General features: G+C 33.3%; 5 protein-coding genes across 6 annotated transcripts; 3 read left to right on the plus strand and 2 right to left on the minus strand.

Moving 5' to 3' along the window:
• Positions 1–329: 329 nt before the first annotated feature.
• On the plus strand, positions 330–2,696 carry LOC128894424 (uncharacterized). The gene has a single exon (XM_054156149.1). It carries the CDS (start codon positions 1,290–1,292, stop codon positions 2,541–2,543), a length of 1,254 nt encoding a protein of 417 aa, XP_054012124.1. The 5' UTR covers positions 330–1,289; the 3' UTR covers positions 2,544–2,696.
• Positions 2,697–2,766: 70 nt separating this feature from the next.
• On the minus strand, positions 2,767–9,149 carry LOC128894414 (peroxisomal multifunctional enzyme type 2). Its single transcript, XM_054156133.1, has 16 exons — positions 8,745–9,149; positions 8,542–8,679; positions 8,047–8,199; positions 7,705–7,977; positions 7,512–7,628; positions 7,245–7,375; positions 6,743–6,802; positions 6,612–6,672; positions 6,172–6,335; positions 5,634–5,757; positions 5,376–5,551; positions 4,854–5,030; positions 4,255–4,372; positions 3,793–3,990; positions 3,113–3,210; positions 2,767–3,031 (listed from the first exon to the last, which is right to left on the minus strand). The coding sequence occupies exons 1-16, from the start codon at positions 8,806–8,808 to the stop codon at positions 2,912–2,914; spliced, it is 2,172 nt and encodes a 723-aa protein (XP_054012108.1). The 5' UTR covers positions 8,809–9,149; the 3' UTR covers positions 2,767–2,911.
• Positions 9,150–11,132: 1,983 nt separating this feature from the next.
• On the plus strand, positions 11,133–14,255 carry LOC128894420 (intraflagellar transport protein 74 homolog). Of its 2 annotated transcripts, XM_054156143.1 has the most exons (3): positions 11,133–11,840; positions 11,934–13,366; positions 14,121–14,255. In XM_054156143.1, exons 1-3 carry the CDS (start codon positions 11,497–11,499, stop codon positions 14,132–14,134), a joined length of 1,791 nt encoding a protein of 596 aa, XP_054012118.1. In that variant the 5' UTR covers positions 11,133–11,496; the 3' UTR covers positions 14,135–14,255. The 2 variants fall into 2 exon arrangements, with proteins under 2 accessions (XP_054012118.1, XP_054012117.1); XM_054156142.1 differs by lacking the exon at positions 14,121–14,255 and having other exon boundaries at positions 11,934–13,455.
• On the minus strand, positions 13,426–16,738 carry LOC128894410 (leucine-rich PPR motif-containing protein, mitochondrial-like). The gene is made up of 3 exons (XM_054156128.1): positions 13,939–16,738; positions 13,713–13,866; positions 13,426–13,640 (listed from the first exon to the last, which is right to left on the minus strand). The coding sequence occupies exons 1-3, from the start codon at positions 16,630–16,632 to the stop codon at positions 13,465–13,467; spliced, it is 3,024 nt and encodes a 1,007-aa protein (XP_054012103.1). The 5' UTR covers positions 16,633–16,738; the 3' UTR covers positions 13,426–13,464.
• Positions 16,739–17,689: 951 nt separating this feature from the next.
• LOC128894432 (protein lin-7 homolog C) lies at positions 17,690–19,364 on the plus strand. Its single transcript, XM_054156158.1, has 6 exons — positions 17,690–17,819; positions 17,914–17,952; positions 18,166–18,207; positions 18,425–18,537; positions 18,616–18,861; positions 18,972–19,364. The coding sequence occupies exons 2-6, from the start codon at positions 17,916–17,918 to the stop codon at positions 19,131–19,133; spliced, it is 600 nt and encodes a 199-aa protein (XP_054012133.1). The 5' UTR covers positions 17,690–17,819; positions 17,914–17,915; the 3' UTR covers positions 19,134–19,364.
• The last annotated feature ends 1,065 nt before the right edge of the window (positions 19,365–20,429 follow it).

The raw sequence follows: 20,429 nt of genomic DNA on the forward strand, positions 1-20,429 counted from the left end.
TAGAAACTGTGAACTTCTACGATGATATACATTTTCATAATTTCTTACTAATTTAACGAAACAGAGAAAACATACCTGGATATCTAATTGCTGAAAAAATGTTGAAGTTTTCATTTTCTCTATTCCATTAAATTATTAAGAAATTATGAAAATGTATATCATGTATATCAGTTTCTAGAAAATGTAGCGTAGCATAGTAAAAGTGGATAAGGAATGTAAGAAGAAACTGTAAATTTGCAAAATTATACAATTTTTATATGTATAACGAAGCATAGATACCTTTGTTATACATATAAAAATTGTATGATTTTGCAAATTTACAGTTTCTTCTTACATTCCTTATAAATTGATCAATTTTATGAGTCGAAGCACATTTACTATGATACGCTATATTTTCTAGAAACTGTGAACATTTATGACAATACGCATTTTTAAAATTCATAACAAATATGTTAGAAACATATCAGATAAAAACATAAACATTCTTTCACTATTTACATACCTTTATTGTACACATAGGAAAAGTAAAATTTTGCAAATTTAGATAGTTTCTTCTTACATTCATTATAAATTAATAAATTTTGTGAGTTTATATACATTTACTTCATTACACTACACTTGTTAGAAACTTGAAATGTTTATGAAGCTACACATCTTTATAATGAATTTTAAATGTGTTAGAAACATACGAGATCAAAGTTAAAAATTTTTTTAACATTCGCGTATCTTTATTGTACAAACGTAAAATGTATGATTTTGCACTTCTAGTGTTTTAATACTACAACTACTGTAACTTTTGTTGCAGATTATATATCATCAAACAAAAGTAATTCGAAGTTCGACGCAGGTAAAGCAGAGCAACTCCGAAGTTCGACATGGGTAATGCAGAGCTACTACGATGTTCGATGTGGGTAATGCAGGCTACTCCGATGATCAACGACAGCAGAGCCACTACGTAGTTCTGTATCAAGACAACGGTTGGTGAGTCGCATAATTTTCTGTTCCTCTGGTTTCTCTGGGATATTTATAAAACTTGATATCGATTAATTATTAGTGTACAAAGCAACAATTAGATATTGAATTATGATAATTATGAGGTAAAATTGTATGAATATGCAAAAAAGAGTAAAAAAAGTAAAAAATGTAAATATATCTGAGAATTAATTTCGGTTGTCGCCGAAGATACGTGACATCTATCATACAGCAAAATTAGATTTACCAGTATTAGAATATTAAATTCCATCATTTATGCTTTCATAGAAAACAATGTCAGTAACTGTCACTAAATAATGTCTCTAGCTCTCAGTAAATTACGAAAAAAAGCTCCCACAAAAAGACTCGATAAATCTAGACAAAAAATTAACCGATTTGATGGCTTGACCGAAGAAGAAATACAAAAGTATACCTTGCCGGATTACCTTGAAAATGATTTGGATATTGTGTTTGTTGGCATAAACCCCAGCTTGATGGCAGCATATCGGGGAAGGTATTATGCAGGCCCAGGGAACCATTTTTACAAACTTTTGCATGAATCGGGTTTAACACCTTATTATTTAAGTTACGATGAAGATTACAAGCTTCTCCGATATGGTATAGGCTTAACAAACATAGTTTCGCGACCTACGAAGTCCTCTGCTGATCTGAAGCACACTGAAATCAAAGAGGGTTGCAAGATTGTAGAGGAGAAACTAAAAATCTATAAACCCAAGATTGCTGTTTTCAATGGCAAATGTATCTACGAAGTTTTCGCTAGTAAAACGGTTAATTTCAATTTTGGACTGCAACCAGAGTCTATCGAGAACATTGCATTTTGGGTCACTCCGTCGAGTAGTGCTCGCTGTGCAAACTTTCCTAGAATGACAGACAAGTTGCACTTCTATACTGCCTTGAAAAAATATTTGCGATTTCTAAAAGGAGAAATTAAGGAAGTCGATACTAAAGAATTTCTGTTTGAAGGAAAATGCAAACAGTTCATTCCTCGAACTTCGAAGATGTGGAGACGAAAAGATGTGTCTGTATTCTTGCACGGAGGAAAAATTGCTAACAAGCGCACTGTATGTCTGGACACATCCGATGAAAGCATAGCGATAACTTATAGTACGGAATTTATTGTAGAGCAAAAAGAGGGTAACAAACAAAATGAAGTGAAAAATGAGAGCGATAGACAGAAAACTGAATCATTACCAAATTCAAAACTGTATGATTCACGAACAAGCATAAAAGTGTGTCTTGAAAATAATCTATCTAGAGAAAAAGAAGATTCTTTACAAAAAGAACATTCAGAGCTTGTAAATGGTACAAAGAATGATACTGATTCATTTGAAAATAGTAATTTAGAAAAAATTGTAGAATCCAAAGCAGCAATGGCTAAAAAAACTATAACCAATAATAGAAAAAAGAAAAATATTAAAAGAATTTCACAGAAACCAATCAGAATCAAGCATAATGTAGAAGATAATCCTGATTCAGTCTTTGTTAGTTTAATTAAACGGAGACTGGAGACAAAAGCGAAAAATAATTCCAAAGATAAACAGGAAGACTGATCTGAAGTCATTGTTAGAATAGTTCGATTCAGAAAACAATTAGGATTTAGATTTAAGTAAACGATTCTTAAGAAAATTTGGTATTATTTTAATATAATTATCTTTTTTTTTACATGAATGTGAAGATGCATAATAAAGTATTTTTATAGTATACATCAAATTCAAAGTAATTAATTCCTGTAACTTTTATTAATAACTGTGTAACTGTGTATAACTGTGAATATAAAATTATTCATAGAATACGTACTTTATTCCCCCAACATACATTAAGTAAAAATTATAAAAATATACAAATATTTAATAATAAAAAATCTCAACTGTATAACTCAACATAATAACAATTGTAGCGTAATTAATGGTTTACCATATTACAATTTCGATTTAGCTATTTCCATGAGGGACTTCAATTTTTGGGTAACCATAATATTTCCATTAATTTTCAATTTTCCTTTCATAAATGCCATTTGTGGATTTAGTTTACCAGTCGCCTATAAATAGTACAATTAATGTCAAGTATAAGTACGTTTAAAAGAAAAGTAGTAATGAGAAGTGTATTGATATCAATTTACCATTTGCACCATGTCTTCATCCTCAACTGACAATATTGCATCAATTTTATCTGATTTTGGTTCTCCTCTGTGCACCTCGGGCTTTTTCAAGTCCAGAGCTTTAAAAAATGAAATGTAATAGTTTTTTAGTGTAGTAGTTAGTAGTAGTAATTATTTATTATAGTGTTAGTCTGGTTTGACTATCTACACTAAGCCGAAATGTATTGAAGGTAAAACAAAACCAATTTAACTCTTTGTATTATGAGGGTAATGCAACTCTGAAATTTTGGAGAAACCAATTTCTTTTTCTCTTTTAAATGATATCTTGAGATCTTAAAAATAAGCTATAAAGATTTTATAGTAGAGGAAAGTATTTAAAAGCCTATTATCTACACTGACTCAGTAATGACTTTTCTGCCATTATATAAACTGTCTGTAACATCTGCCAAACAACCATTTCACAGATTTCTTATTCCTTTCATTATACTTCCTCAAAGAATGATAAAAATTAAAATCTTTTTCCAACCACTTATTCCTTATAAAAAAAAATAATTAAAAAAAAGAAATTTTTTAACGTAAAATTGTTGAGAACTCTGCCTAAGAGAATTCAACAATATCCTTATCTTGACTTTACTAAGCATATACAGTAAAATCAACAATTGAAATCCCATAATTACAACATTATAATTAAAGCTACTCACTCCACGTCGAGTGTGGTTTTCCTTTTAACGTTATGTTGTAACGGAAGATTGCGTTGACCTTCTTCACCTCTTCTGGATTCGCTTTCACATAATCTTCGATCATAGCGAACACTGCATCACTTTGGAGGCTTTCGCTGCCTGAGCAAGGATTCAGCATTGGTTGTTTAGGTTTCACATCCTTCAAGTCGACGTAAGCACCTGAGAATGAAAAGTTTACATTGTATTCACACTAGTGCAATGTACACTTTTAAAATACGTTTCAAAATATTAGGATGAGTTGTTATTTAAACTGCAATGCGAATTCTGATCTCTCAATTTCCCAAATTGACTATTTCACTACTCTAAAATAGCAAAGAAGAAATCTCCACATCATAAACACAGTGTGTTAGAATTCTGTTACCAGATTCCTTACCAGTTGGTTTATTTAGAATATATGCGGTTTATAAATTTTTATAAATCTACCTGTGATGATTGGTACATTGTTGTCCACGGTGTAAGTTTGAAAATGTATTCTGTTTCCATTTTGCCACATATCGGTTCGCAAGGTTTGACCTGGAAGTACTGGGTTTGCAAAACGAACCTAAAACAGTTGTAAGATAAATTGATTTTCATTAAATATTCTTACTTACTCTGATCTGTCATAATTATATTTAATCTTGAATGACTCAAAAAGTGTTAAATAAAGTCAATTTATATTTTAGGTTATAGTATATTGTAGTTTTCTATTGATTTTAAGATAATAATACTGTAAATATAATAAATATACACAAACGTATATTTGAGAGTATTTTCTAATAATAATACATATCCAATATAAACAATGTTTTTGCCAATTTTCATAAAAATATGTGAATCTACACAGAAAATAAAAAATATTCTACTAATATGCTAGAATTGTACCACGATATCCAACTCATGTCACCTTAAGTAAAAGTTGAACCACTCAATGCAATCGCAGTGATGCTACTGAAGTGTGACAAGTCAAATAAACATTTACGATGCATCGCATACAGTTTATACGTGCATAATTCTTTAATAATAAGGTGAACATTGTAACGTACCTTGATGGCTTTAAATAGCCCTGGATCGCCATTAGCATAGGTTTGCATAACATGACGGACAGAAAATCCGAGAGTACATAATCCATGTAAAATAGGTCTTTTAAAGCCACTCATCACAGCCATGTTTTGATCAATATGCAATGGATTCGCGTCTCCGCTTAATCTGTACAACGCTGCCTGTAAATTAAACAAAGTTTTAATTTAAAAAATCAACAGAAATGGGGATACATCAATCATTCATTTATCAAATAATTTGCATTTCTGCATATTAAATGAATATATTGCATAGGGTTTTGATAGTCTAATAGACCCTCGGGACTTAATCTCTTCACAATTTGAAACAACAATCATTCATTTTTCAAATAATTGATACTTCTGCATTATATGAAGATATTGAATAGAGTTTTAATAGTGTAATAAGTCTTCAGAGTCTAATCACTTCACAATTTATTAACAAACAAACCAATAAACATAGAGTTTTGATTGTTTCACCTAGAACATTCAAAGTTAATCATTATTTACCTGATCGTAACTAGTTTGCTGAGTAACTGATGCATCACATTTTCGTTTTGGTGGTTCGATGGTTGGCACGATATTCGAGGATGTTCGTTTGCCTTGAAAACCACCAGCTCCTATCAAGAACACCGACATTTGTCCAGTAGACAACTTGTCTCCAGACGCAGTGTCAAATGTTTCATCTGAAATAATGAATATAATTTCAGCTTCACATTTCGCTACAAAAACAGTGTCTTACACATAAAAATGACTTCATTCGCATACGTTGTATTATTATTATAGCACCCTTTCCTTTGTCTAGCAAATCCAAAACTTTAAAGTGTGTTTCCACCGTGGCTGCTGTTGGCACTGGCTTATAAACTTCTATATATTGCTCTCCATGCAACGACTAAATTCATGAAATCCATAAAAACATGATTTAAGTTAAAAACATTAATTTAGTGGCCAAACCACTTTTTTCTCAAGGTCATTGTTTAAAGAGATTTCAAGTTCATTGCCGTTTTTTTAAATGGTATGAGATATTTTCATTATTGCAATCTTATAGCTGATGACGTATTTGAATTTTTCTGTTCATCAACCACAAGATTACAATAATGAAAATACCACATTCCATTTAAAAAAACGTCAACGACCTTAAAATCTCTTTAAACAATGACCTTGAGAAAAAAATGATTTGACCATTACATGTGACCCTTGGAATAGTGTAACTTTGTCCTATAGATTTTTTTCGCAAAATAAAAAATAACAGAGATATTTGGGTGTTCCCATTTAAAAGCTCCACCCTGTATAAAAGATAAATTACCCTCGTTGGATCTAGTTGGAGACCAGGTATAGCATCTTCGATGATGGAAGTACTCATAAGTTGTATCGGACCATGCAAGACAAAAAATGTAGGTATCACGGAGAAGTCTTCATGATTCTCGTACAGGTAACGCATATCGGATGGTTCTTGGACTGTAGCGCCAACTAAAGTAAAAATTAAGCTTGCAATAATATTGTGTATTGTTAGAATGCTTCATTATGATTAGAATGCACATCTTTATGCAAAAAGAAACGTTTGCAAAGGTATCTACAAAAATTGAACCTAAATAGGAATTACTTTCCTCTGCAAATATCATAATATGAACTTTACTTTCAATATTTGTTTACGTTATTACATATATTGTGTGCATTTTGTATTTTCTTGCATATTCAAATTCCCGATAAATGCATACAAATCTAATTATAATAATTAAACCATACCTCCTAATGCGTATAATATAGCATCTCGAGAATTATAGGTAGAGTTGTACACGCTATTAGCCTGCGAAATGAAAATATATAGTAAAAAATGAAAATACTTGATCTAAGTTGTAAAGCAGTGTCTTAATTACCTTTTCAGAATTTCCAGATTTCATTTTATCGATGGCCATCATAAACTCTCCTGTTACTTCCTGCAAAGACATAAAATGCAAATGGAAAGTTATTAGACGACCTTTCATCCCACGATGAATATCAACCATTCAATACATTACTGATTATATTTACGACAATTCAAGTAATATCATTTTTAAATTATGTACATATATACATCCTCTTTGGATTGATAATTATATACAAGTATCAGTCTTCCTGAAGTAAGCCCAACGTTCATATTTAGAAAAGGAATGTGCAATTATTACACACTGTTTTTAATTAAACAAGAATTAAATATTAGAATGAACATTGAATCTGCTTCAAGAGGACTGATATTTATAAATAATTGTCAGTTCAAGAAGGATGTACATATGTACATAATTTTATATTTACTATATATCTAAACGCATTTAAAATGTAAATTAAACTAAATAATGAAATAACATAGAGTAATCGTTAAAATATAAAACGTTTATGTACCTCGATGGTATCAAAGTGTTTAGCGGAAGACATGTCAGTGATAGCTGACCATTTTTGTTCAACATCCTCAGGAGTTACATTGCTCGTCAAGTCTTGTCTTAAAGTGACTCCTGATGCACGAACCAAATGACCTAAAATATCATTCATCGTTAAATAAAATACAAAGTTATATCTTCATAAGTTTGGCTATAATGAAATTGTTCATTTATAGTATTTTTAAATTTACATAAACTATATGCACTTGTTCGACTATAATTATATACTCACATTTCCCAGCCCAACCTAATGCAGACTCGATGATAGAACCATTTTCTGTACATTTTTCGTGGCACAGCCAAACAACCACCGGGGCTATCAATTCAGGTTTTAAATTTTCTAAAAGATCTACAGGGAAAAAACAATAAAATTAGAATATAGACCAAATAGAACATAATTAACGTATACAAAATATTGTCTCAACCTGGTGGCATGATGTCTTCTGTCAATCGAGACGCAGCTGTGGGTATTATCACATTCGTATGTATATTCCTCTTCCTGCCCTCAATAGCCAATGTGTTGGCCAGCCCAACTAGCCCCATTTTCGCTGCGCTGTAATTGGCCTGACCAAAGTTTCCGTACATTCCACTGTTGCTCGTGGTCATTATCACACGACCATAGTTCTGTTTAGAAAAGTAAGGCCACGCTGCTTGAGTAGTTTTGTAAGCACCTTTAAGGTGTACATCGAGGACTAAATCTGAAAAATAATATGTTTAGATATTTATTTAGATCATTATTACAATTAGAACTCTAATATTATACGTACCCCAATCTGTGTCTGTCATCTTAGCAAAAGATTTATCTCTCAAAATTCCAGCATTATTAACAATCACATCTATTCGCCCAAACGAATCGATGGCAGTCTTAACAATCTTTGCACCGTCCAAAACGGAATCATAATTGGCAACTGCTTTTCCACCTAAACAAAAATTTCAACTTGCAAAACAGTGTCCCCTTGTTTTCAAATTAACATTGTTACATATAATATAAATGACTCTTATTCGCAATATATTTTTCCTTAGTGTAATAAGAACAGAAAATATTCTCTTGTTGTCAAGAATTTTTATCAACGGCAGGTTAAACATTGAATATAGTTTGGAACATAGTCAAATGCAATCGTCAGAAGATGCATCGAAATATGCATATTTAAATTAGATAAAAAAGTACGTAAATGTATAAATGGAAATACTATGACAATAAAAATTGCAAGTCATGTTTACTTAAAACATAGTTGGAATTCAATTGACTTATACTATCTGACCATTTCTTGTAATTTCTGCAACAACTGTGTCCGCAACCTTGGTGCTGTTTCCATCGCCGTGTCTCCCTCCGCCCAAGTCGTTTACCACAACACTGGCACCCCTAGAAGCGAAGAGCAAGGCGTATGCACGACCCAAACCTGGGAAAAGATTCGAGAGCAATGAACCACCTGCGACAACAGTAAACACATGTATTCATGATTACCTGCTCCTGCTCCTGTTACTATAACTACTCTGCCGTCAAAACGTAACTGCTCTATATCTCTCATTTTGCATAGAGCTCCAACTACTCTGTCTCAAACAAAAAGTGAAAGTCCTATGAGGCTGTAGTTCTTATCAGTTTTTATATGCTATCGTGCAATAAGTGGATGAGATAGCAAAATTAAATGAGGTTTAAAGTCCACGGAAGTTTTAATTTAAATAACAGCATAAACTACAACGAAGCCAAACGGAGCACTGTCGATACACTGTTATAGTTGATTATAGTCGTATGGTGTTATAGTTGAGCAAACTTGAGGCTCTCTTCTCGCACAAGTACAACCAAGTGCACCAAATAACAATAATTGGGAACTGTTAACACATGCAGCGAGTGGCACACAGACACAGGTTACCACATGTCACTCTCTATGTGACAAAACAGTAACCAGCAGTAACGTAACCTAGTCAGGTAAAAATGGATGTTCGCGTGGCGTCCTCGTGGATAATTTTTGAATTACTGGAGGAAAGGAAAAGGTGTTTTGAATGACTTAAATATCGTCATTAGAGAGATTAAAAGCACGATAGGAAAGAATCTGTTGCCGTTAAATTTTTAGGTATTATATATTATACAGGGTGTCTCAAAAATGTTGTAACACCTTGAAAGGGGTGGTTCGAGAGATGATTTGAAACAACTTCTTCCTTAGCGAAAATGTTGTCCGAGGTTTCGTTAAGGAGATATTAAACGAAAACTCCGACCAATCAGAGCGCGCGTATGCCGGTTGAGCGTAGGCTACGCTATAGGCGGCCGCGCTGATACGCTACCGCGGGCGCTCCATCGGGATACTCGCGCTCTGATTGGTCAGTGTTTTCCGTTAATATCTCCTCAACGAAGCCTCGGACAACATTTTCGCTAAGGAAAAAGTTGTTTCAAATCACCTCCCGAACCACCCCTTTCAATGTGTTACAACATTTTTGGGACACCCTGTATGTTACATGTTTATTCTCTGAATATTAGTACGATAGTAAAAGGTGATAACTTGTGCACAATAACACGTCATTGAAATAAAGCAATGATAGGAATAGTTTAATGTTTTTTGACTCTATAATAAAGAGTCTATAGTCAAAGATAGACACTTAAAATAGCTGAGTGAAAATAATGTAATGCATACGAATCTACAATTGCATATTCATAAAAATATACTTCTGTATCATAAGAGATTGCGATAAGAGAGTATGAGTGTATCTAAAAGAGCTATCGCTCACAGAGCGGCTTAGTGAGCGTGTTTTATAGCACTGAAGGCTATATCAAAATATACATATACAGAATATAAGTGGATTTATCCTAATTAACACACATATTATTTAACCAGAAAGCAAAACTAATCAGCAATTCAAAAAGACAAACGAAGCAGAAGACGGTAATAGAAATCTTCTTCTGGATCGATAAAGAAGTTCCCGTTCATAAATAACCCAGTGCTGAGTCGATAAAGAAGTAATCGCTTACCAGGTGATGGTCACATTAATCAAAAATATCTCAAAAACTATTTGTTTCTCGAAAAAATATATTTGACAACAATTTCATATCTTATCGAGATGTGCAACTTTTGTTTAAAGTATTTCTTCATAGGATCACTTTCTTTTTAGTCAAACCATTTTTCTTCTTTTCTTTAGACATTTTTTTCTCGTAAACTATAGAAGTTGCTCCTACATGTTACTTAACAAAATATGCTTCATTTTGATCGAGGAAGTAAAAAATCATTTTTATAGACAAGTTTAGATTTTCCAGGGTTGTCGTCAAAATCGCAAGGAGCAAACTGAGTTTGCCAAACTCCCTTATGCATTCATAAAGTAATCTTTCTTTTATTTTTAAAAAATTGAGATTTCACTTTAGAAGAAAACTTTCTGTATGTCTTTCGTAGGATCCAATGAGATCTACGATGAAAAAAGTTCCGAACCAAAATGTTCATTATTAAGAGAGCTTCGTATTTTTTAAGATTAGGCAACTTTTATATTTTGGAATAAATAATGCTATCGAAATAATATTGGGATAAGAAATAACCCATTGAAAAAATATTTTAAACAAAAGTTGTACATCTCGATGAGATACGAAATTGTTGCCAAATATATAATTAATTATATATATATAAATTACATTGCCTACCACGAAATGTAACAAAATATTTATAAATGAATATAAATTATTTTCATGTAATTGGGAATTGAAACAAATAAATTAATTAAAAATAAAAGGAATAAAACGGAATAATAAATATATGCAATGACTAAAGATAGAACAATTAAATTTCTTTAAATTACTTCTTTATTAGAGACTATCGAAAAGAAGATTATTTAATTTCTTAATTTAAAATTTAATCCTCCTTAAGATTCATTTAAAACATTTTATACGATTTGTTAAAATAACAAATGTATATACAAAAAATCAAAAACCAAAAAATGAACAATCATAATTATTTATGGACTATTTTGCTGAAAATTGAATCAAATAGAAAATAGAAAACTAGAAAAATAGAAGAAGATTTCATTGAAATTCGTTGCAATATACCCTCAAACAAATTTCTCTTTCTTAATACATAAAACATGACGTCAAGTTACAAAACTTACATTTCCTTATAAAATTCGAATTATTCCTTCTAAATATTACCTTCACAACTAACTAACACAAAAGGAACATCAAAGAATTGATTAATAAATCAATTTCACGCGTTCCTGGAACATATTATTGACTGAAGTAAACCAAGATGGCGGACAAATTAAGTACAATGCAGAGGCCATCAACAGCGACGCACAAGAAATTCGAAATGTCTCGCAGAGCGATGAGAAGTGAATCAGGGGGATTCTACGCTAATATTAACAATCGTCCGGCGACTCCTATTCAAAATATACTTTCAAGGCCGCCATCGACATCAGTTTTGTTTAATCCTATAAGAGCTGGCAGCTCGCGATTAACCACAACCTCGAGCAGTTCTGCTCATTTAAATACAGGACTCTCGATGGCTGGTGTAAATGTTACAGAAAGACCCATAACTCAGCATGGAGTCGCAGGTGTTAGACCTGGAACATGCAGAGGGTTATCGATGACGAGGTAAACTTCTAACTTCAGAATTACAAGCATAAGTTCTCCGTCCTGCCACAGTTTTCAATATTTCCATTTATAAGTTGAAACTTTTCTTCACAGACAGATCCAGGACAAAAGGTACTACATCAGTGTCATGCAATTGAAGATAAGGGAACTGAATCAAGAAATTTCTACTATTACGAGGGACATCGAAGATCAAAATAAAGAAAGAGCCACCTATCTCCATTATGATAAAAGAGCTAAGGATTTAGCCGTGGAATTAACAGCCTTGCAAGGACAATTAGCTGACTATAATATTGTTGTAGATAAAATGACATCCAATATTGGAAAGGATGTCATCGAACAGGAGACAGAAGAACTCGCATCCAAGAATGAACAAAGTTTATCTAAAATCGAAAACATGTTCGAAGAGAGGAAACAGCTGGAACAGCAGCTGAGTAAGACGGAGAAGCAATTAGAGAATGAGAAGAAGAGAACGGAGAGACTAGTGGAGAGCATGAATTCGAGTACGAGAGAGAAGTATGATAAATTATTAAAAGAAAGAGCCAGCTTGCAGGAGAAAGCGAATAAAATGCAACAGCAATTGGATGAGTTGTACAAAGAACAGGTTACTTTGGAAGAAGAGATAGCATTGTCTCCTTTGAAACAGGAAGCCGTCAAGCTGCATCTTAAAATTATAGAGACAGAGGAGAAAAGAGGGAAATTGCAGGAAGAAGAGAAACACAGAATTTCACCGGAAGAAGAAAAAGAAAAATTATTACAGAAAATTAAACAGCATAATATGGACATTGCAGCAGCAGAAGCACTACTTGTTGAGAAGAAGAAGCGCATTCAAGAAGTTGAACAGAAGCTTGAACAATTGGAAACCGATATAGAGGACACACAGTCTGAGAAACAAATTAAATATAAAGAACTTCGCAAGCGAGAAGAAATCATGGAACAATTCATGTCTTCTTTCGAGCAAAATAAACAGAACGAAATGAAAAAATTACACGGTTTGGAGGAAACAGTAGTTGAAAATTTAAAGAACATCTCGAACATGCTGGAAATTGATATAGATTTTGTAGGCGGTGATGAGATAACTATGTTAAACAGCATACCTTCTTATGATGAGTATCAACATGGCAAAGATCAAAGTTTGGAAGGATTGACAAAAGAAAATTTAAAGCTGCAGCAAATTCTGAGTAAAATGGAGATGCTGGAGCAGCGACTTAAAGTAGAATTCGCTGATTTTGATAAAAAAATGAGTAAAAATGAAAACAAAGTAATGGTTTTGGAGGATTTAGACAGTTTGAAAAATAAATTAGCAACAAAGGAAGAACAATTAACGATCAAATTGAAAGAGCTAAAAGAACAGAGTTTAAAGCATGAACAAGACCTAAAAGAAAATCAACTCGAATATAATAATATGAAAGAAAAGTTAGAACATAACAAGGTATACACTGAGATTAACGTATTGCAAAATACAGTAGAAAAGTTAGCGGAGGAACATGGAAAGATTAAAGGTCTTATCGCTGATCAAAGGAAGCGTGGTAATTATGGTCCAGTAAAAGAAAATGCTCTTGATTCGTTGATTAATTATAACACCATGTTAAAAGAAAATTTAAAAATTATTTATTAATCTATATCATCATATCGTTTCATTTGTTTTCACCATAGTATCATTGGATGTCGAAATCGATATTGGTAATTTATAAGTCGTCAATAATTCGTTCAAACTTTTTTCAAAAGTTTTGCTAGGTAATATTCCTTTCTTTTTCATTTCGTTCGCTAAGTTTACAGCCTGCTCATATTTACCCTCTTTATCTATACATAAAAATTATTCATCTTAAATTCTTATATTTACACACTTCGTAAATTTAAAGCTTGACTACTTACTATATATGAATAAAGTTAAATTACATATAGGTTCCAAGCGTTCTCCCAATATTTCTCCACCTACTTCTAAAAGTATCAACGACGTCCTTACAATCTCTGCGTCTTGCAAATACTTTAACTGTTCCAGTAAAAGATTCGGCCATATCCTCTCTTTCTAAAATATTAATAATTCATCAGTCACGTATATTAATAAACCTAACAGTAAATATAGATAATAATACAATACTTTGAGTAAAATTTCTAGTTCCTTCTTTTTATTGCACTGTGCTAATGCTATCGCAAAATTCACAATTGCCTTTCTTTTTCCATGCACTTGTACTATAAGAGTGTAAACTTCATCCAGTAATCGACTAAATTGTTGGGATGGGCTTTTCTTAAGTATACCTAATAATATTTCCTGCTTTGCAGGGGTTATATTGTAGTCCACAGTGCATTGTTTGAACACATTCACAGCAGATTCGATATCACCTTTTAACAAAGGGACGTAAACCAAATACCGGAGCACATTGCTATACAAGCAGTAACCTTTTTGAACGAGGAGATGAATCATTTCTTTGGTATGATTCGAATGGATACCTTTCGCTAGGAGGTTTAATAGTTGTACGCAGACACTAAGTGCATTATGTTTATGATTCACATTCGTACAATCTATCACATTGAAAGCTTCATCTACTTTATCCTTCTTCACTAGCAATATAGCGAAAGCCAAAATCTTGAAATTATCAATCTGAAACCGTGGGAACAGAGAATGAATTTCCTGTAACGTAGACATGGCTTCAGCAGTCATTTTATTTTTTGTATAAAAACTGAATAAAGCCGCTTTCATTCCAGGCGACCAATCGAAGTTGTTCATCTTCATTTCTGCTGCGATTTCCTGTACTTTGTTTATATTGTTCTCTTTACATACGATTTTAAATAGTTTTCGCAGCACACCTCTGGTATTCTTCTCTGTAGTTTTAAGCGTGTACAAATGCGTAATCAATTGGTCTTTATTCATGTTCTCCGGATGAACATAGGATCCGCTGTTATAATTATGTATCTTTCTGTCCCCGGTCACAGCAACCAACAGATGCGAAACAGAATATTTACAATACTCTGTTAAGTTTAGATTAAAAATTTTGTTTTCTATGTATCGTATATCATTCAAGGACATAACTACTCCATGTGATTTCATAGTATTCAAAAATTGTATAGTATCCTTCATATCGTCCAGTCCGAACTCGGGTCGATCCACGAATTTCTTTAAGAAAGTACCAGAGAAGCCACGACCATTGTATGATAAGTCGAATAAGACTTGTATGCAGCTATTGATATCCTTTGATGCATTATAATTCAAAATTAGGGAGTCTAACAAGTCCTGGCAGTCGACTTTCTTTTTAAAAGTGGAACACAGGTTTATGCTTTCCTGTAATCTCTGTTCGTCTAACAAAAACTTCACAAGTGGTGGTACTGTGTAAATGCATGCTATCCCATTGTTATGCATTTTTTTAACTGTAACAACAGGATCTTTGGTATTGATATATGGAAACACATGATTTATAAATGTCTTGGAGTCTATTATAATGTTTAAATTTATCATGTGTCTGATGATCAAATATATATCACTTTCCTCATCCCTTTGACCTAGGTTTGAAAGTAACAACCAGTAATAATAAGACTGAACAACCATGCCTTGCGACTTCATCTTGTCGAATATCATAAGGGCAAGTGTTAGATTGCTTTTAATTGAAGCAAATTCAACTGCCTTCCTCCAGACTCCTTCAATACGATGTTTTATTGCAAGATCACTCACAAGTTCCACCACGGCTTGATCCGAATTCAACGCAACCACTTCTTTTAAAAACCAAAATACCAATGATCTTCTTATAGTCTTACAAGTATCGTTTATAGAAATCTGAGTGATAATTTTGTAAGCATCTAAAAAATGTCCAATATGTACAAGTTGTATGATAACTGCAATAACATCTGTATCAGGGAACTGTAATGGTTGCATGAACTTCAAAACATCTGGTATATGAACTCCGTTTCCTGATACACTAAGAAACTTAACGAGCTTCATAAATTCCGATGTAGATATTGCTGTGGTAGATAGAATTTCAGTTAAAGCCTCAATATCGTTGGTTTTTGCAAAAGCATACATTAACTGAGCATAAGTTGTAGGCGAAGGTTTAATATTTACTTTTACCATGGAATCTATAACTTTTTTGGCTCCTGTTACATCTCCATTTACAGCATACACATGCACTAATGTGTTATAAGCTTCTTCTTCCAAAGGTAGGCCCGCTTTATGCATGTCCGATATAAGAGTTTCAACTGATGCAATGTCACCTGACTTCGATGATAACTTTAGTAAAAGACAATAAGTATCGTACTGTGCATCAACAACCATACTTTTTAAAAATTCACCTGGATCGATGATGTTATCATTATCAATATATGCGAGTAACAAAGCGTGATAGTGGTCTATAGTCAATTCCGATTTTCTTTTGTTTACAAGATTCCAAACACGGTCGGTTAATTCCTGCCGCAGCTTCAAAGGCACACTGTATAGCATATTTCCGCAGCATTTGATTAACGTTACGCTTAAACTCTTCGACAAGTTGATATCATCCTTTTCTAAATCATCGATTATATTTTTCAAATTGTCCAATCGTATGCTTCGCTTATTAAAATTCTGGTAGACTATCATGACTTTGTATTGGAAGCTCTGAGAGTTTTCTGCTCCATTAACATAATTGCAATTTACTCTAAAATCTGCGTTAAAATTATTTGAGTGCAGTCTTGTCATACAGCGACAAGACAGAATCATATAGTTTCTAATTGATAGGTTATGAATCGTCAATGTTAACAAATTTCCATAACCGATGGTGTACATTCTCGTTACTTTAACGAGGTTTTTGCATTTTCTTATTAAAATCATTTTGTTGATATTTAATTATCCATACATACACATACCCTGGCATTATAGTTATGGCATGACTGTATCCAAGTGTATCATGTAAAAATGATCAGCTGTCACAGTAAGCCTAGTTGACTTCAGCGACAGTTGCAGAAAAAATAGGAAGCTCTCAGACAAGGATAGATAGATCCTTGTCTTTCCAATGATGCTGCGACAGAGAGGAAAACGCAACAATCGGAGGAGAGACAAGAACAAGGTGATAGGCTACAACATGATTTTTTCATGTAGCTGATCAAGTTGTTTGAAGCGAAAAAGCAATATTTTCTAATCGATCTTTTTCTAAAATATTCTTGGTACTACTCCGCATGCAATGCCAGACATTATTTTTAAAAGTATATGTACAAAAATTTCTTCTATGAAAACGTCCCTTTATCTATACAGGGTGTCGCACAAATATTGTAACACCTTGAAAGAGGTGGTTCAGCAGGTGATTTGAAACAACTTTTTCCTTAGCGAAAATGTTATCCGAGGCTTCGTTGAGGAGATACTAACGGAAAACACTGACCAATCAGCCGGCACTCCATTGGCATGCTCGCGCTCCGATTGGTCGGGGAGCGCGGCCACCTAGCGCGTAGCCTACACTACCGCGAGCGCTCCACCGGCATACTTACGTTCTGATTGGTTAGGAAGCGCGGCCGTTTCGCGCTCTGATTGGTCACGGTTTTCCGTTAATATCTTTTTAACGAAGCCTCTGACAACATTTTTGCTAAGGAAAAAGTTCTTTTAAATCACCTTCCCTTCCTCTTTTGAACATTTTCCAAAGAAGGAAACGAGACAAACACATCGGCAAACTTCAGATTTATTCGAGCCTAGGCTTTTGCCCATCTCTAGTTTCAAATCACCTCCCGAACCACCCCTTTCAAGGTGTTACAACATTTTTGAGACACCCTATATACACACCTAGTGAATCGGTTTGTCAACTCTTTAGAATCAATCTTACTAGATTCTAGGGAAAATACCCTAGATTGTCCCTACATCTGTAATTCGTTTAGAGGTCCAACTTGAATGAACAGAGTTTCACCTTCAATGAAACTACTCTGTGGTCCACAGTAGTTGAGTTGGTCGATAGGTTGAATTGTTGACGTATTTTGGTGACAGTTTGCGACTGTGCCAGACATTTAGAGCCACATCAAGGCAACTATAAATCCGTAAGTTATTTAAGTATTTATTCTACATGTTTAATATTGTTGAAATGTAACTACTATATGAGGTATCTTTTAAAATATCATCACTTATTTCCAGATATGGTTACGATGGGTGAACCTCTCACTTTAGCAAATGGTAACTATTGCACGTACACGATTATTTAAACAAGTTATACACAATTATTATGTTTCTTGTTAAAGATTTGTTACGATTCGTTCGAAATCTAAGATATTTAGTAGTTATTTATAGTAATGAATTTATTAATTTCACTGTACTAAATGATTAATAAACATGAAATTCCAATAAGACAAAATCAATAAAATACAATGAATTTATTTTTATTTACAGATGTTAAGAGGTCCATCGAATTACTAGACAAATTGCAGAAAGGTAATACATTAAATTGTTCTTGTTCCCAATACATTAATCGCATTAGTTTAGCTTCATTTTATGAAAATTCATACTTTGAATCATAGATTAATTATGTATATTTACTTAATTTTATGAAATTCTGAAATCATACGTTGTTACATGAAGGAGCAACAATTACGTCGTTGATGCTTCATTACACACACGAACATCTTTCTATTCTATCTTTCTATTCTAGGAGGTGAAGTACCTGCAACAAAATTAGCTGCCTTACAGAAAGTTTTACAGAGTGATTTTCTTAGCGCTGTACGTGAAGTGTATGAACATGTATACGAGACAGTAGACATTCAGGTATTATACTTGCACATGTCTAACATAGTTTATGTAACATAGTACTAGTAGTATTTAACTAGTATTAATAAATTTCAGGGCTCGCAAGATGTCCGCGCATCAGCCACAGCAAAAGCAACAGTAGCTGCTTTCGCAGCCAGTGAGGGCCATGCACATCCACGAGTGGTAGAACTGCCAAAGACAGAGGAAGGTCTTGGCTTCAATGTAATGGGAGGCAAGGAGCAAAACTCACCCATTTACATTTCAAGAATTATTCCTGGAGGTGTTGCTGATCGACATGGTGGTCTGAAGCGAGGAGATCAACTTCTTTCAGTGAACGGAGTGGTTAGTCTTTTGAAATTTTTCACATTTTTAGAAGACAAATTATAAAAAACAAATTTCTAGAAGAAAACACATTCTTATAATGCACTCTCTTAATGCATATATCTTTTTAGTGTGTTGAAGGAGAAAATCACGAAAAAGCAGTAGAATTATTAAAGCAAGCACAAAATTCTGTGAAACTGGTCGTGCGGTACACTCCACGTGTTTTAGAAGAAATGGAACTGCGATTCGATAAACAGAGAGCAGCGCGTAGTAGGCGTCAGCATATGCAATAAATATAAATATCTAGTACTTATTATTTTCTTTTTACTTAATAAATACATTACGATCACCTTCATTTCTTCTTCGTTGTCCATAAACTATGGATGTTTCATCTATTACTTAAGTTTAATAAAATATTATTGTTATTGTGACTATTGCTGTCTTTTATGTATTAAAAAGATGTTATACAGCTATAAGAAACAATCAAAGTTGAACAATAAAATGTAACCTCTTCCTTACTTGTATTCGATTACGACTAATTCACATAATTTCATTTAGATATTATGCAAATTGTTTCAAACTTTAAAATACTAATTGCAATATTGATTTTCTATTATATTAACATAATATTTATTTTTTATTTACATTTATTAAATAGAACATAACTTGACCGTTCAACTATACTAATATAGATTCGTTTTGTTTGTTTAACTGAATCTCAAAAAGAATTAAAAACCAAACGCAAAGTATGCAAAGTTACAATGCCTCTTCCATAAGCAAAGAGAATCTATTTCACGCATGCGTGAGAATATTCACTGCCTTATTATACATACTTATGAATGACACTTTTTATGTACTAAAACTCTAAGTAAATATAGCTAGATCTAAAACTTTTATGTACTAAAATCTAGGTACAATATCATGGACCTAGTATCAGGTTCATGTATGGTATAGATATCTCTGGGTTTCAGTATAATTTTTATAAATTCTTAATCTATGCAATTCGCGCGCGACCATGCAACGCAATAGCGTTGTACTGCGACCACGAGAGCAGAGAACACGTCTGCAAATTATCAGGATAATTACCCTGCACAGCGGGAGAAAATCTAAGAGACGTTTGGCTAGCGCAAGGATTAGACCGGGCAGGGAAAACCTGGCTTCCATATCAGGTGAAATTGTATTGTTTGGCGCAAATTATGTCATACTGATTTCTTACAAGGTGGAAACATCCAACTGTAAACCTTTCACTTGCGTTCAGTGGCTCATTCTTACGAAATTTATCTCGTCGTGAAAGTTTATTATTATATAGGGTGTTCCGTATAAAGGGTTACAAGCTAATCAAACTATCGACCATTATTTTTGCCACACTTAGGTAGCGTAGAAGAGAGATAGTGCTACGGACGTGAGACGACAAAAGAATATATTAATAAATATATATATAATTAGTAAACCAGTGTTTGTTCATTGGGATACCACATATACAGGGTGTCCCAAAACTCGGGGAGGAGCCGGAAATGGGGGGTAGCTGAGACGATTCTGAATAACAATTTCCTTTGCAAAAATGTCGGATGGGGCTTCGTTAAGGAGAT

Source organism: Hylaeus anthracinus, unplaced genomic scaffold (assembly GCF_026225885.1).
Source record: "Hylaeus anthracinus isolate JK02 unplaced genomic scaffold, UHH_iyHylAnth1.0_haploid 3, whole genome shotgun sequence".
In the NCBI taxonomy this organism is placed as follows: domain Eukaryota; kingdom Metazoa; phylum Arthropoda; class Insecta; order Hymenoptera; family Colletidae; genus Hylaeus; species Hylaeus anthracinus.

Coding starts and splice junctions, on each gene's coding strand:
- LOC128894424 (XM_054156149.1), top strand. CDS start 1,290: ATGTCTCTAGCTCTCAGTAAATTACGAAAAAAAGCTCCCACAAAAAGA.
- LOC128894414 (XM_054156133.1), bottom strand. CDS start 8,808: ATGAGAGATATAGAGCAGTTACGTTTTGACGGCAGAGTAGTTATAGTA. Junction 3,991..4,254: donor CAATGTACCAATCATCACAG/GTAGATTTATAA, acceptor TTTCATTCTCAG/GTGCTTACGTCGACTTGAAG. Junction 3,211..3,792: donor AAAACCACACTCGACGTGGA/GTGAGTAGCTTT, acceptor CATTTTTTAAAG/CTCTGGACTTGAAAAAGCCC.
- LOC128894420 (XM_054156142.1), top strand. CDS start 11,497: ATGGCGGACAAATTAAGTACAATGCAGAGGCCATCAACAGCGACGCAC. Junction 11,841..11,933: donor AGAGGGTTATCGATGACGAG/GTAAACTTCTAA, acceptor TTTTCTTCACAG/ACAGATCCAGGACAAAAGGT.
- LOC128894410 (XM_054156128.1), bottom strand. CDS start 16,632: ATGATTTTAATAAGAAAATGCAAAAACCTCGTTAAAGTAACGAGAATG. Junction 13,867..13,938: donor AACTAGAAATTTTACTCAAA/GTATTGTATTAT, acceptor TTAATATTTTAG/AAAGAGAGGATATGGCCGAA. Junction 13,641..13,712: donor TTTAACTTTATTCATATATA/GTAAGTAGTCAA, acceptor TTTTATGTATAG/ATAAAGAGGGTAAATATGAG.
- LOC128894432 (XM_054156158.1), top strand. CDS start 17,916: ATGGTTACGATGGGTGAACCTCTCACTTTAGCAAATG. Junction 17,953..18,165: donor ACCTCTCACTTTAGCAAATG/GTAACTATTGCA, acceptor TTTTATTTACAG/ATGTTAAGAGGTCCATCGAA. Junction 18,862..18,971: donor TTCTTTCAGTGAACGGAGTG/GTTAGTCTTTTG, acceptor ATATCTTTTTAG/TGTGTTGAAGGAGAAAATCA.